Source organism: Gigantopelta aegis, chromosome 8 (genome assembly GCF_016097555.1).
Source record: "Gigantopelta aegis isolate Gae_Host chromosome 8, Gae_host_genome, whole genome shotgun sequence".
In the NCBI taxonomy this organism is placed as follows: Eukaryota; Metazoa; Mollusca; class Gastropoda; order Neomphalida; family Peltospiridae; genus Gigantopelta; species Gigantopelta aegis.
This window is the reverse complement of record NC_054706.1, coordinates 66,616,703-66,629,836: the sequence shown is the minus strand read 5'-3', so window position 1 is coordinate 66,629,836 and position 13,134 is coordinate 66,616,703. Positions and strand designations below refer to the sequence as shown.

General features: G+C 38.4%; 1 protein-coding gene across 3 annotated transcripts in view; it reads right to left on the bottom strand.

Annotated features, from left to right (window-relative positions):
- Positions 1 to 1,204: 1,204 nt before the first annotated feature.
- Positions 1,205 to 13,134, bottom strand: part of LOC121380055 (regulatory-associated protein of mTOR-like) — a 47,094-nt gene continuing 35,164 nt past the window's right edge. For all 3 annotated transcript variants that reach the window (XM_041508789.1, XM_041508790.1, XM_041508791.1), the window contains 9 exons: positions 11,966 to 12,080; positions 11,361 to 11,485; positions 10,455 to 10,562; positions 8,918 to 9,024; positions 7,949 to 8,079; positions 6,869 to 6,955; positions 5,009 to 5,125; positions 2,822 to 2,951; positions 1,205 to 1,812 (listed from right to left, as the gene is read on the bottom strand). In XM_041508789.1, coding sequence (XP_041364723.1) covers positions 1,744 to 1,812; positions 2,822 to 2,951; positions 5,009 to 5,125; positions 6,869 to 6,955; positions 7,949 to 8,079; positions 8,918 to 9,024; positions 10,455 to 10,562; positions 11,361 to 11,485; positions 11,966 to 12,080 — 989 coding nt within the window. In that variant the 3' untranslated portion in view covers positions 1,205 to 1,743. The remainder of the gene's footprint in view (positions 1,813 to 2,821; positions 2,952 to 5,008; positions 5,126 to 6,868; positions 6,956 to 7,948; positions 8,080 to 8,917; positions 9,025 to 10,454; positions 10,563 to 11,360; positions 11,486 to 11,965; positions 12,081 to 13,134) is intronic.

Genomic DNA, 13,134 nt, shown 5'->3' with positions numbered 1-13,134 from the left:
AATAAGACAGCACATTTGATGCATAAATCTATAAAGGAAACAAAAAAAACGCAATCAAGTTATGTACATACTTGGTTTAAAATTATAAATGTACATCACATTATGATTGCATTGATTTCAGACAGGACTGATGAAGATTCACATTGGTGCATTTGTGCATGATTCAGATTTAGTCTGGGTTAGAGTGGCTGCTTCTGCTGTAGCCTGTCCTAGTAATATTACTGGTCATGATTCAGTTTCAACTAGTAGATTCAGTTTCAACTAGTACCACTGGCATCATTGGTCACTATATTAGTTTGTACTAGTGTCACTGATTTCAATCTTAAGTCTCTACTAGCGTCACTGGTTACTACTTTTGTCCCTGCAAGTGTCATTGGTTGTTATTTAGACTGAACTTGTACCATTAAGTTTCAGTCTTTATTTTCATTAGTTTTATTGGTTCCAATTTGGTCAACACTAGCATCACTGATTATAATTTGGTCTGGTTATAATTAGTCTTTGATTGTGTGAATGGTCATGATTTAGTCTCTGTTAATGTCGATGGTTATAATTTAGTCTGTTAATGTCAATGGTTATGATTTAAGTCTTTGCTAATGTCAATGGTTATAACTTGATATGTACTAATGTTGATGATTATAATTTAGTTTCTACTAATGTCAATGGCTATGATTTTGTCTACTAATGTCAATGGTTATGAGTTTGTCTGCTAATATCACTGGTGCTTATGCCAATGGTTATGATTTAAGTGTCTGCTAATGTCAATGGTTATGATTTAGTCTCTGCCAATATAAATGGTTATAATGTGCTAATGTTGATGATTATAATTTAGTTTCTACTAATATCAATGGTTACGATTTTGTCTGCTAATATGGCCTCAGACCACAATTAATTTCGCTATATGTTTCTATATAGCCTTAGTGGCTATAACATTTTTATTAATATCAGCAGGCCCGTGAAGTTTTGTATGTACCTTTGCCTGCATGGGGGACACATACCCTGAAAAGGACAACCCCTGTTGTCCAGCTCTTTCTCCCAGCATATTGGTTTAAACAGACACACCCTCTAAACCAGGCCGGAGTACACCCATTTTACACAAAAAGCACTACTTTTGCATGGGCCGGAATTACCACAAACAAGTCTTCAATGTCAACAAGTTACACATGTTTACAAACTACATGCTATCCCCTGTCACTTCAGTCAAACAGTTGCCACTTCATAGCTGTCTGCCATGAAATAATCACAGTCAAACAGCAGACTACTTGCGCGGTGAAACTTCCGGATTTTGGACAACCAAATGGGAAGATAACTGTAATCTGAGGCCATATCGCTGGTGCTTGTGCCAATGGTTATGATTTAAGTCTCTGCTAATGTCAATGATTATAATTTAGTATGTGCTAATATCGCTGGTGCTTGTGCCAATGGTTATGATTTAAGTCTCTGCTAATGTCAATGATTATAATTTAGTATGTGCTAATATCGCTGGTGCTTGTGCCAATGGTTATGATTTAAGTCTCTGCTAATGTCAATGATTATAATTTAGTATGTGCTAATATCGCTGGTGCTTGTGCCAATGGTTATGATTTAAGTCTCTGCTAATGTCAATAGTTATGATTTTGTCTCTGCTAATATCGCTGGTGCTTGTGCCAATGGTTATGATTTAGTCTCTGCTGGTGAAACTGGTTATCATTTACTCTCTGTTCATGACACTGGTTATGATAAGTCTCTCCTAGTTTACAGATTTTGTCAACTTTTCTTGGAAGAAGTTGCGTAGACTGACACAAATGAGTCTGTGCTTCCTACAGCGAGCTTTACCTGAAAAACAAATAACACGTCTCAACAGTTACAAATTAGGAAATGTATTTTTGTGCAGAATTACTCTGTGCTAACGCCTCATGTGCAGTATCAGAAAGTTTACACGTGTTACTGTCGGTTAATTCCACAGTACTGACATTCAGTCTTGCGTTATGTTTGAATTTTATAAATATGCATAACTCTTCAATTAGTAAATTAAACGTGGTCTCAAATACTACGTGTTGCCTTACTGCTTTCCATCAGTCATCATGTTGTTAAAATTGTGTAGCTCTTAATTTTGAAGATATGGTTAAAAGTTAAAGTTTGTTTTCTTTAACACCACCACTAGAGAATACTGATTTATTAATCATTGGCTGTTTACATTTCAAACATTTTGTAATTTTTGACTCAATGTCTTAGAGGAAACCTGCTACGTTTGTCCATTAGCAACAAGGCATCTTTTATATGCACAGACAGGACAGCACATACCACAGCATTTGATATACCAGTCATGGTGCACTGGTTGGGATGGGGGGGGGGGGAGAGGAATAGAGAATGAGGTGGTTTGCACTTTCTCATAGCCATTGATATATCAGTAATGGTGCACTGGTTGTCACAGGTTGCGGCTACGTAGCCCAGTGGTAAAACGCTCGTTTGATCTCACAGACAGGTTAGTACATACCAGTCGTAGTGCACTGGCTGGAATGAGAAATAGCCCAATGGGCCCACCGGCGTGGATCGATCTCCTCTAATGACTACTTGTTAGAATGACCAAATGTTTGACATCCAATAGCCGATGATTAATTAATCAATGTGCTCCAGTGGTGTTGTTAAACAAAACTTCTTTTTTTTGGGTTGTCACATGAAAAAAATCTAATCTGAGAATGGATCCACTGAGGTGGTTTGATCCTATGACCCAAGCACCTCAGGCGAGCACTCTACTGACTGAGCTAGATCCGTCTATGGTAATACATTTTTAAAAGCTGAAGATATATTATAATTTACTGCAGGCCGACTATTCCATACTTACACTATATGGATGAAACGCTAGACAGCTGATAGTGCCTATCCTCTGTCCTAGAAATCCCTCGTAATATTTCATGGTACTCAAATTGTCACCTGATTGGTTGAAAACACTAATGGACTGACTGACCGATCCACTGAAACAAAATAAAGAAGAAAACTTGTGGATTCTACATGTCAAACAGTATCCAGGGCCGTAGCTCGTGGGGGGGGGGGGGGGGGGAGGGAGGGAGAGAAGGGAATTATAGAAACTTTTAGAAAACTTGTGGATTCTACATGTATCCAGGGCTATAGCTAGTGGGGGGGGGGGGGGGGGAGGGAGGGAGAGAAGGGAATTATAGAAATTTTTAGAACACTTGTGGATTCTACATGACAAACAGTATCTAGGGCCGTAGCTTGTGGTGGGGGGGGGGGGGGGTTGGAGAATTATAGAAATTTTTAGAAAACTTGTGGATTCTACATGACAAACAGTATCCAGCACCATTATGAAAACTTGAAGAAAACTTGTGGATTCTACATGAAAAACAGTATCCAGGGCCGTAGCTGGTGGGGGAGAATTATAGACACTTGAAGAAAACTTGTGGATTCTACATGACAAACAGTATCCAGCGCCATTATAAGAACTTGAAGAAAACTTGTGGATTCTACATGACAAACAGTATCCAGGGCCTTAGCTGGTGGGGGACAATTATAGAAACTTGAAGAAAACTTGTGGATTCTACATGACAAACAGTATCCAGTGCCGTTATAGAAACTTGAAGAAAACTTGATTATTCTACGTGACAAACAGTATCCAGGGCCAAAGCTAGCAGGGGGGGGGGGGGGGGGGGGGGGGGGGGGAGAGAGAGAATTATAGAAACTTAAAAAAAATTCTCTTCTTAACCCTTTAAGGAGTTTTAGACTATTAATTACTGAGGTGCCCCCCCCACCCCACCCCCACCCCAGCTATGGCCCTGTAACTACAACTGTAATGTTAAAATACAAATATGTGGTAAATTATATATTTTACAAAAAAAAAAAAAAAAAAACCCTCTATTTTTCAATCTGGTGCTTTTGAGATTTATTATTCATTGCAGTTAGTGTGCTAATTTTCTTATCAATTTAAAGCAGATATATAATGTTATTCTTAAACTACTAAGAGCTGAAAACTTTGCCATCAATATGCATACCATTTTGGAACAAATATCTGTAACAAAATAACACATGAAACTGGGATGACGAGTGCAAATACATAAACCAATGTAAGTATTATGACTAAATAATGCTTTTCATTTTTCATTTTCGTAACGGACGGATGGACGGACGGACTGATGGACACAGACAGAAGGATGGAGATGAAACCTATAGCCCCCTCCAGCTGGACCAGTTGGGGACTAATAAAAAAAATACATTATTCAAGTTGAAGTTTACTGTTTAAAACATATTGGTATATTGTTCTTATTTAATAATGTCAGGCCCTTTCTTGAACCAATTGAATCTAAGGAATTAAGGCTTCCGATTGACAACGAACATGAAATACATGAATTACCGAGTGTATCAATACAGCTTGGGTGTATAGTACTACATATTATTTACCCTCTGAATGATAATATATTCTTCAAAAAACAGTAGGGGAATCTGAAATATTAATGTTAATATCAACTATTAGACTGAACATACATTTTGACCACAGACATCCTACTAAAGAATGTTCAGGTCTGTTCAGGTCTGTTTATCAACATACCGAAACACATTCCATAATTTGCACATGCATCATGCAGTTGGAACATACACATGTGTGGGGTGTCATTCTCAATTTTGACAATTTCCAGGAAGGTCAATTAATCACTGTGGAACATTATTTCTATCAATCTTTTTCATTCTGTTGATCATACAGTTGTTATTGTTTTGTTTTTAGTAATTTTTATTGTTTGAATTTGCGATTTACTGATTAAAAAAAAGTCAATTTTCAAATTTCACTTCTTACCCCAATCGTCCTTCAAGATCTTTAGTGGTCATATAACCAACTGTAATACTGAACTACCGGTTGTAATGTTTTCCCAATTAATTCACTATTATCATATACCGTACAATTTTGGCAATTGTAAATTTCTTTTGAAGAGTATATGTCAGTATAATAATAAAACTGCCCATCCATACAGCATGCTATATCTGTGACAGTAATGGTGTTACGACAACTGCAGTTGCTACTCACCATGCAATGACGTCGGCCCGGGGGTGGATGTCCATGGCAGTGAGACCTTGTAGAACTGGCAACACGCGGACAGACTCCGTAAACCGCGGGTCCCAGAACCGGATATCGCCTCCAGTACTAGTAAATCACAAACAGTAAACATCACACAATTGCTGTGAAATCCTAATACATAATTCTAATAACAATGCAACTCTGTAAACCTCGGGTCCCAAAACCAGATATCAACTCCAGTACTAGCAATTCACAAACAGTAAATATCACAACATTGTTGTGAAGAAACAATCTAATACAATGCAACTCTGTAAACCTCAGCTCCCAGAACTGGACTGTTGTAATTCACAAACAACAAGCAGTTGAGGATGCATACAAAAATAATATCAATCCATTCTTTACATATATTATTTTAAAATAATGTTTTGATGTGAAATTCTGGCGAACTATTAGAGATGTACTATCAGCAATACAAATATCACTGATTTACAGTCCTTGTGGTTTGATGCTAGCGTGGGTGTAAAAAACTATTAGAGATATACTATCAGCAATGCAAATATCACTGATTTACATTCCTTGTGGTTTGATGCTAGCATGGGTGTAAAAAACTATTAGAGATGTACTATCAGCAATGCAAATATCACTGGTTTACATTCCATCTCAACTTATTTTCGTGCTTATATCCAATTAAGGTTCAAGCACGCTGTCCTGGGCACACACCTCAGCTATCTGGGCTGTCTGTCCAGGACAGTAGGTTAATTGTTAGTTGGTTAGTAGTTAGTGAGAGAGAAGAGGGTGTAGTGGCCTTACACCTACCCATTGAGCCCTTAAGAACTCGCTCTGGGTTGGAGCCGGTACCGGGCTGCGAACCTGTACCTACCAGCCTGTAGTCCGATGGCTTAACCACTACGCCACCACAGTCCTTGTGGTTTGATGCTAGCATGGGTGTAAAAAACTATTAGAGATGAACTATCAGCAATACAAATATCACTGATTTACATTCCTTGTGGTTTGATGCTAGCATGGGTGTAAAAAACTATTAGCCTCATACCATACTGATACATGTATTACTCATTTATTTTACTCAAACTTACTGAAATTTTAGGAGAGCAATTTATTGCTCACCATTGATTTTTAAACCATAACCACCGACACTACTAGAAAAAATTGACTTATTAATCATCGGCTGTTGGATTTCCAATATTTGGTAATTTTGACATATATAGTCTAAGGGAGGAAACCTGCTACATTTTTCTATTAGCAGCAAGGGATCTTTTATATGCATCATCCCAGACAGGATAACACATACCACAGCTTTTGATATACCAGTCGTGGTTCACTGGCTGGTAAGGAGAAATTGTGCAAATGGGGATCAATCCTAGATCGACCGCAAATCAGGCGAGCGCTTTACAATCGAAAGGAAGGAAGGAAATGTTTTATTTAACGACGCACTCAACACATTTTTTTTACGGTTATATGGTGTCAGACTTATGGTTAAGGACCACACAGATTTTGAGAGGAAACCCGCTGTCGCCACTTCATGGGCTACTCTTTCCGATTAGCAGCAAGGGATCTTTTATTTGCGTTTCCCACAGGCAGGATAGCACAAACCATGGCCTTTGTTGAACCAGTTATGGATCACTGGTCAGTTTACACCTACCCACTGAGCCTTGCAGGGTTTGGAGTCGGTATCTGGATTAAAAATCCCATGCCTCGACTGGGATCCGAACCCAGTACCTACCAGCCTGTTGACTGATGGCCTAACCACAATGCCACTGAGGCCGGTTCTTTACAATCGAGGTCCATCCTGCCCTGATTTATTTTTAAAAACTGTGCACATGGCAATTTCACAAGTGCAGAAGATGCTACCTGGAGCTGATGATTTTGCCGTCTGCCCCTTTCTGTAGATGAACTTTGACCACTCTCCCAGTGTGTTCCCGCAAGGTCATCACTCGACTGAAATGGACAATGGTCATAGGATATTTGAAGTACCAAATAAAATATTTTAACTTTAATATCTCAGTTCTAATTTACATGTTTTTAATAGTCAAACCTGTGTTAAGCAGCCACCAAATGTAGTATCAAAAAGTGGTCGCTTAAGACAGGTGGCTGTTTTATCCAGGTCAGTTTACAAAATATTGGATGATACAAATGTGTCCTCTTAACACAGATGGCCATTTAATATAGACTGGGTTTTTTCCAATCATAGAATGAACTGTATTTAAAGAAATTTAATAGTGTTTATCCAATGTTATATTTAGCAGAAAGATGAATACAATATTGTCATAAAAATTTAGAGATTCTAGTACATAGAGAATAGAGACGAGTTGTAATATAAAACAGTATGGTATTTTATTTATTACTCTGCACATCAATGAACAAAAATCGCACAGAATGACTTTCAAAATAACTAAACAAGACATAAAAATGCATAGATAAAACTGCGAAATTTACATCACTTCATTTAGCTATTTATCAATAAACTTTGAATTCATACACCATACATCTATCAATGAAGTTTACAGAAACAATTTTATCTGTTAGATAGATTTTAAAACGTGGATAAAGGCCTATCCAGTCATTATGCATTTCAAGGCTAAACAAAATCATTAAAATATATATTTTGTTAAATTATGCTACAAACTTTAATAATAAGAATTGATCGCAAGTATTTTTTAGATTTAAAAATACATGTATGAATCGAAAGAACCATGTGCACACTTTTTGCATGAACATCTATGTGGTGTGGTACTCTGACACAGTCAATCACAAATAAACATGTGATATTTAAATTTTATTGTTAATTTGTGTTGTCATGATTGCTAATGCTCTGTAACACAGAGCTTGATGATGCTGGTGTAATCACGACACTGACAGTGTTGTACCCATGACCGATCGCTAGCATGGACTAAAAGTCTAAAGAGAGCACACAGCTAGTTGAGACATTACCACTCTGTGGGGGCCAGCCTTCTGTCAAAGAGTCGCACTGTTCCGTCACCACAGCCAGCTATGAGAAGGGAGCGACGGGTCGAGTCACACGCCAGGCTGGTCACACAGCTGTCCGCTCCTGTCGGGATGTCCTGAAGTGATATACACACACACTGATTATACCTCACAGGAATTAGACATGATAAGCGTACAGGAAAATTCACACACATCCATGTGCTGTTAAAGACAGAGAAAATAAATTAGAGAGGAACGTTAGCCTGTGATCATCCTAATGGGAATGGGAACTATTTTAACGTGCCCATATCCCGAAGGTTCATGCACGCCCACCCCAGACTCAGTCTCTGACATCGCCAGTGGCCGATTCCGGAGCAGGTCATCAGGCACAAATACTTAGGCCATATAGATATGAGCCAATATGTATGACAACTGGATAAATTTAAAGCCACATAGCTCCTGTATGAGCATTTCAATTTGATCTGCTAGATAGATGTTAAAACGTGGATAAAGGCCTATCCGGTCATTATGCATGTAGACTCAGGTGTGAAAGCAGGTACATATCGAACTGGATGTCACATGGGCAATAAATAGGGCAGTGCACAGTGTCCTTCCATTTCACATATGGATAACACCAAGGTTTGTCTAAATACGGCAAAACAGATTATATTAAAAACTGAAAGAAGATCTAACTGGGAAGAAAACTGCAACATCTATATCATATATGTGAGAAGTAGTGCAACTTTTTAAAAAACCCAGCAAAATTCAGAATGAAGAATTTAGCAAAAGCCTCCAGAATTTAAATACATGCTAGTTGTCGTGCGTGGTGAACTGAGACATAAATGGCCTTTGAAACATAAATAATTGTGGAACTGAGCCAGTTAGGTGTACAGACCAAATTTTTTTATGGACAATATTTCATTAATACTTTGAATTTAGACGTTAAAGTTTAATAAGCATGCAGTTTATACATACCAGAGATTTACACTCTTTGTGTGTGTCCCAGATTCTGATGACGCGAACATCTCCGGAAGCTATCAGTGTCTGAGTCTGCTGCTCCCACTCTGCCACCAAACCTGAACCTGAAGTGAAGAATATCACAGATTAGACAATGGCTTTAACATATTTTTTATAAAAAAAAAAAAAAAATTCTCAAATTCACCGAAACCTAGTTTACATTTGTAAAAAGCACAAAACTGGACATCTAGATAGAAAAACATCAATGTATACTGAGTGGAAGAGTAAATATTAAGGAAAAGCAGTTCTTGTAAATTAAGGGGCGAGACGTAGCCCACTGGTAAAGTGCTCGCTTGATGCACAGTCGATGTGGAATTGATCCCTGTTGGTGGACCCATTGGGCTATTTCTCGGTCCAGCCAGTGCACCATGACAGGTATATGAAAGTCCGTGGTATGTGCTATCCTGTCTGTGGGATGGTGCATATAAAAGATCCCTTACTGCTAATCAAAAGAGTAGCCCATGAAGTGGTGACAGCGGGTTTCCTTTCTCAATATCTGTGTGGTCCTAACCATATGTCTGATGCCACATATCCGTAAATAAAATGTGTTGAGTGTCGTTAAATAAAACATTTCTTCCCTTCCTTGTAAATTGATCGACTATACATGAAACCAGTCATTAAAAACAAGAAGGGTCAAATGTACTACACTATATAAAGTGGACGTTGTTTAACTAGGATCCAAGTGGGACTGGTGAAATGTGCCAGTATACACAGAGCCGTGGATTAGACAGGTTTCTACTGTCACTGAACTGGACTCTGTGATCATGCCTGTGTTTACACAGAAATCTGGATTACACAGATGATGGTTTGGACAGAGTTCACTGTACTAGAATGCTGCAGTGTTACCTCTAACCATCGCTGGATTTTTGCGCCACTCCCCTAGTGGCACCAGCGATTAAACTCTTCCAACCCTTTGGCGTCACTCTTCAAGTGACGCCGGTTTGGGAAGTTATAACTTCCTAAACAACTAGTAGGCTGCCAGGATTGGACTGAACTGCGGTTGGACACGGTGGGGGGTGGGGGTGTTGGGGTTCCGGGAGTTAGGGCATTCTTTGGGGCTATATGCATAGGCGGTTCTGACTTAGGTTTTGTGTAGGGCCGGCCTCCCCTCCCTCCCAACCCTCACCTGGTCACACCAATGTTTAAAATATGTCTGGCAGCCCCTTTCCTCTTAACCTCCCATGGGCTTAATGAATATTGTCTAAGAATTATTATTAATTTTAGACCAGCCCATCTAAATATATTATATTAATAATTTATATAGGTTAGGAATGTTGATATTTTTCTTTAAGGGCACAACCAAAACTTTTTAACCCCAATTTTCCCCTTGTTATACTTTTGGCGTTAATATTCAAAATTCCCCTATTTGTTAGGTTATCCCTGTCCCGAGTCAGACCCCCGATCCTATCGGAGGCCGGACTCGGGATAGGCGTGTTCGAAACCCTAGTGGTATATGGACACGTTAAACCAGTTACTAAGCTAAGCTAAGTGTTACCTCTAGTGAGAGGAATCATGTCTGACAGAGCTTGGAAAGCTGTGACCAGTTCTTTCCCACGACTCTCTTCCTGCATGTAGTTTCGCCAGATCCGTATCGACCCATCATCTGAAAGACAAACACAATTATAGTGTAATACCTGGGCCCGTGCTAATCAAACATTCAAGTCTAGACTCAAATTTCTAATGATGCAATGTGTAAGGCGTCACCATGACGTTAATGTCTCAAACTCTAATCAAGGCTTGAGTTTAGACTCTAAAACATTTATGGGCGGGACGTAGCCCAGTGGTAAAGCACTCATTTGATACGCAGTCGCTTTGGGATCGGTCCCAGTTAGTGGGCCCATTGGGCCATTTCTCGCTCCAGCTAGTGCACCATGACTGGTACACCAAAGGCTGTGGTATGTGCTATCCTGTCTATGGGATGGTGCATATAAAAGATCCCTTGCTGCTAATCGAATGGAGTAGCCCATGAAGTGGCGACAGCTGGTTTTCTCTCTCAATATTTGTGTGGTCCTTAACCATATGTCCGATGCCATATAACCATAAATAAAATGTGTTGAGGGCATCGTTAAATAAACAATTTCCTTCTTCTTCTAAAAGATTTATAAGCATGCGGCTTGATACAGACATAACTACTCTGGTACTGAAATAAATTTGGAACTCAAATACCATGTGTTCACTTATTTCTTTCCACCATATACATTTGGCACTAAATCATTCATCTTGTATTCTTTGTAATTATAAAAAAAATAACATACTGATGAATAACTGCTATAAATGTAGAATAAAAATACTTTTAATTATTATCCTTCAATAGTTTATACAATGTTTGACTGTTGTACATAGAAAAATGCATAAAAAAGGTCAAACACTTTTTCTATGACAGAAAACCCCCAAAACATACCAGCTCCACACATAAGCAGGGTGAGATCATGAGCATTGATGAAGTTCATGGCAGTGATGCGTGTAGATTTTGGGTTCTCATTTCTTAGGTAACTCAACTTGGTACCATGCTCCCAGTCCCAAATACTGCAACAAAACAAGCACTTGATTGACTAAAACTAAATAAAAACAAACCATGTGTTTAATATTTATATAAATACATGTTTTCCTTTACAAATCATTATTCATACCACTCAGAATATGTTAGTATAAAACAAAGTGATTGAAAGGGACAAGAAAAACATTTTCAAAAACTATTGTTTGATATCCATGGATTCAAAGATGAATGATGTCTCTGCTCATTTTAAAAAATAATTTTACTCAGGCATATTATTTATAAATACTTTTGTTAGCTAATAAACACGATGTTTAACTCATTACACTGATGTACACTCCTGTTTTCACACAATAGTAACCCGTTACCACGAGAGGCATATTATTTATAAATATTTTTCTTAGCTAATAAACAGGATATTAAACTTATTACACTGATGTACACTCATGTTTTCACACAATAGTAACCAGTTACCACGAGAATTATTTTGTAACACTAAAAACCTCACATACCTGACAGATTCCTTGTCTGCCACAGCGAGATACGATTCATTAGGATGGAATTTGATCACAGATGGGATGCCGAGGTTACGGTTCACGAAGATCTGGTCATCAAGACGACTAAAACCTACAGATAAAAAACCACAACAGATCTTAGCCAACTGTTAACGTTAACAATGACTGGGTAAAACAATTCTCTGAACTCTGGTAATTTGATCTCAGATGCGACGCCTAGTTTACGATTAATAATAGTATGCAGGCATCGAAATAAGCATTGTGTCTGGTAACCCATTTACAGGTTACCACAAAATATAGCCTGGTAACCCATAGGTTACCACAACTATATGAAAGTTAGAATTGAATTCCTATTACTACTACGTTTAACGCCCTTGTATGTGTGCCAGATGATTATTGTAGTATACATGTATTTATGATTCATTCTGTATGTTGTCACTGTTCTTAAATGTATTACATATAATTCTTTACAAGTTTGTGACTCATATTTAATAACTGAACAATTGAATAAATAAATTGATTAAAATTAAAATGTTCTGCTTTCTATTTTCTCTTATTTTATCATACAACAATGAAAGATAATAATAATTCTGAAATTGTATCGGTATGCATGAACATCGGTACGAGAAATGAAATCCGGAAGTAAATTTATCTAGTGGGCGCTGCTTAAACGCAGAACCCGAAACCGATATGTATTAACCTGCTCATATACCACTGGAGTTTTGAGCATGTCTGTCGCGGGTCCGGTCTCTGGATAGCCAATTGCCTGACCCGCGACAGTAGCTTAAACGTGGATTGCCGAAACTGCTTGCAATTGCACAAGTGCGCACAAACATCGGTGCAATTTCGTACGAGAAAACGAAACGTGGAAGTAAATTCATCTAGTGGACGCTGCTTAAACGCGGAATAACTATAATTGCTTGCAATTGCACAAGTACGCGCAAACATCGATGCAATTCCTTACGAGAAAATGAAACGCAGAAGACCGGAATGCATTGTCTGGTTTACGTTCAGAAATTTTTGTCGAGAACGAAACACCGTTCTCAACTTTTCTTACATGTGGGTAACCTTCCGGTAACCTGAACGACCGTTCTCGACTTATTTCGATGCCTGGTATGGGCCCTGTTCCATGAAGCAATCTTAGTATTAAGATCACCTTAAGTGCA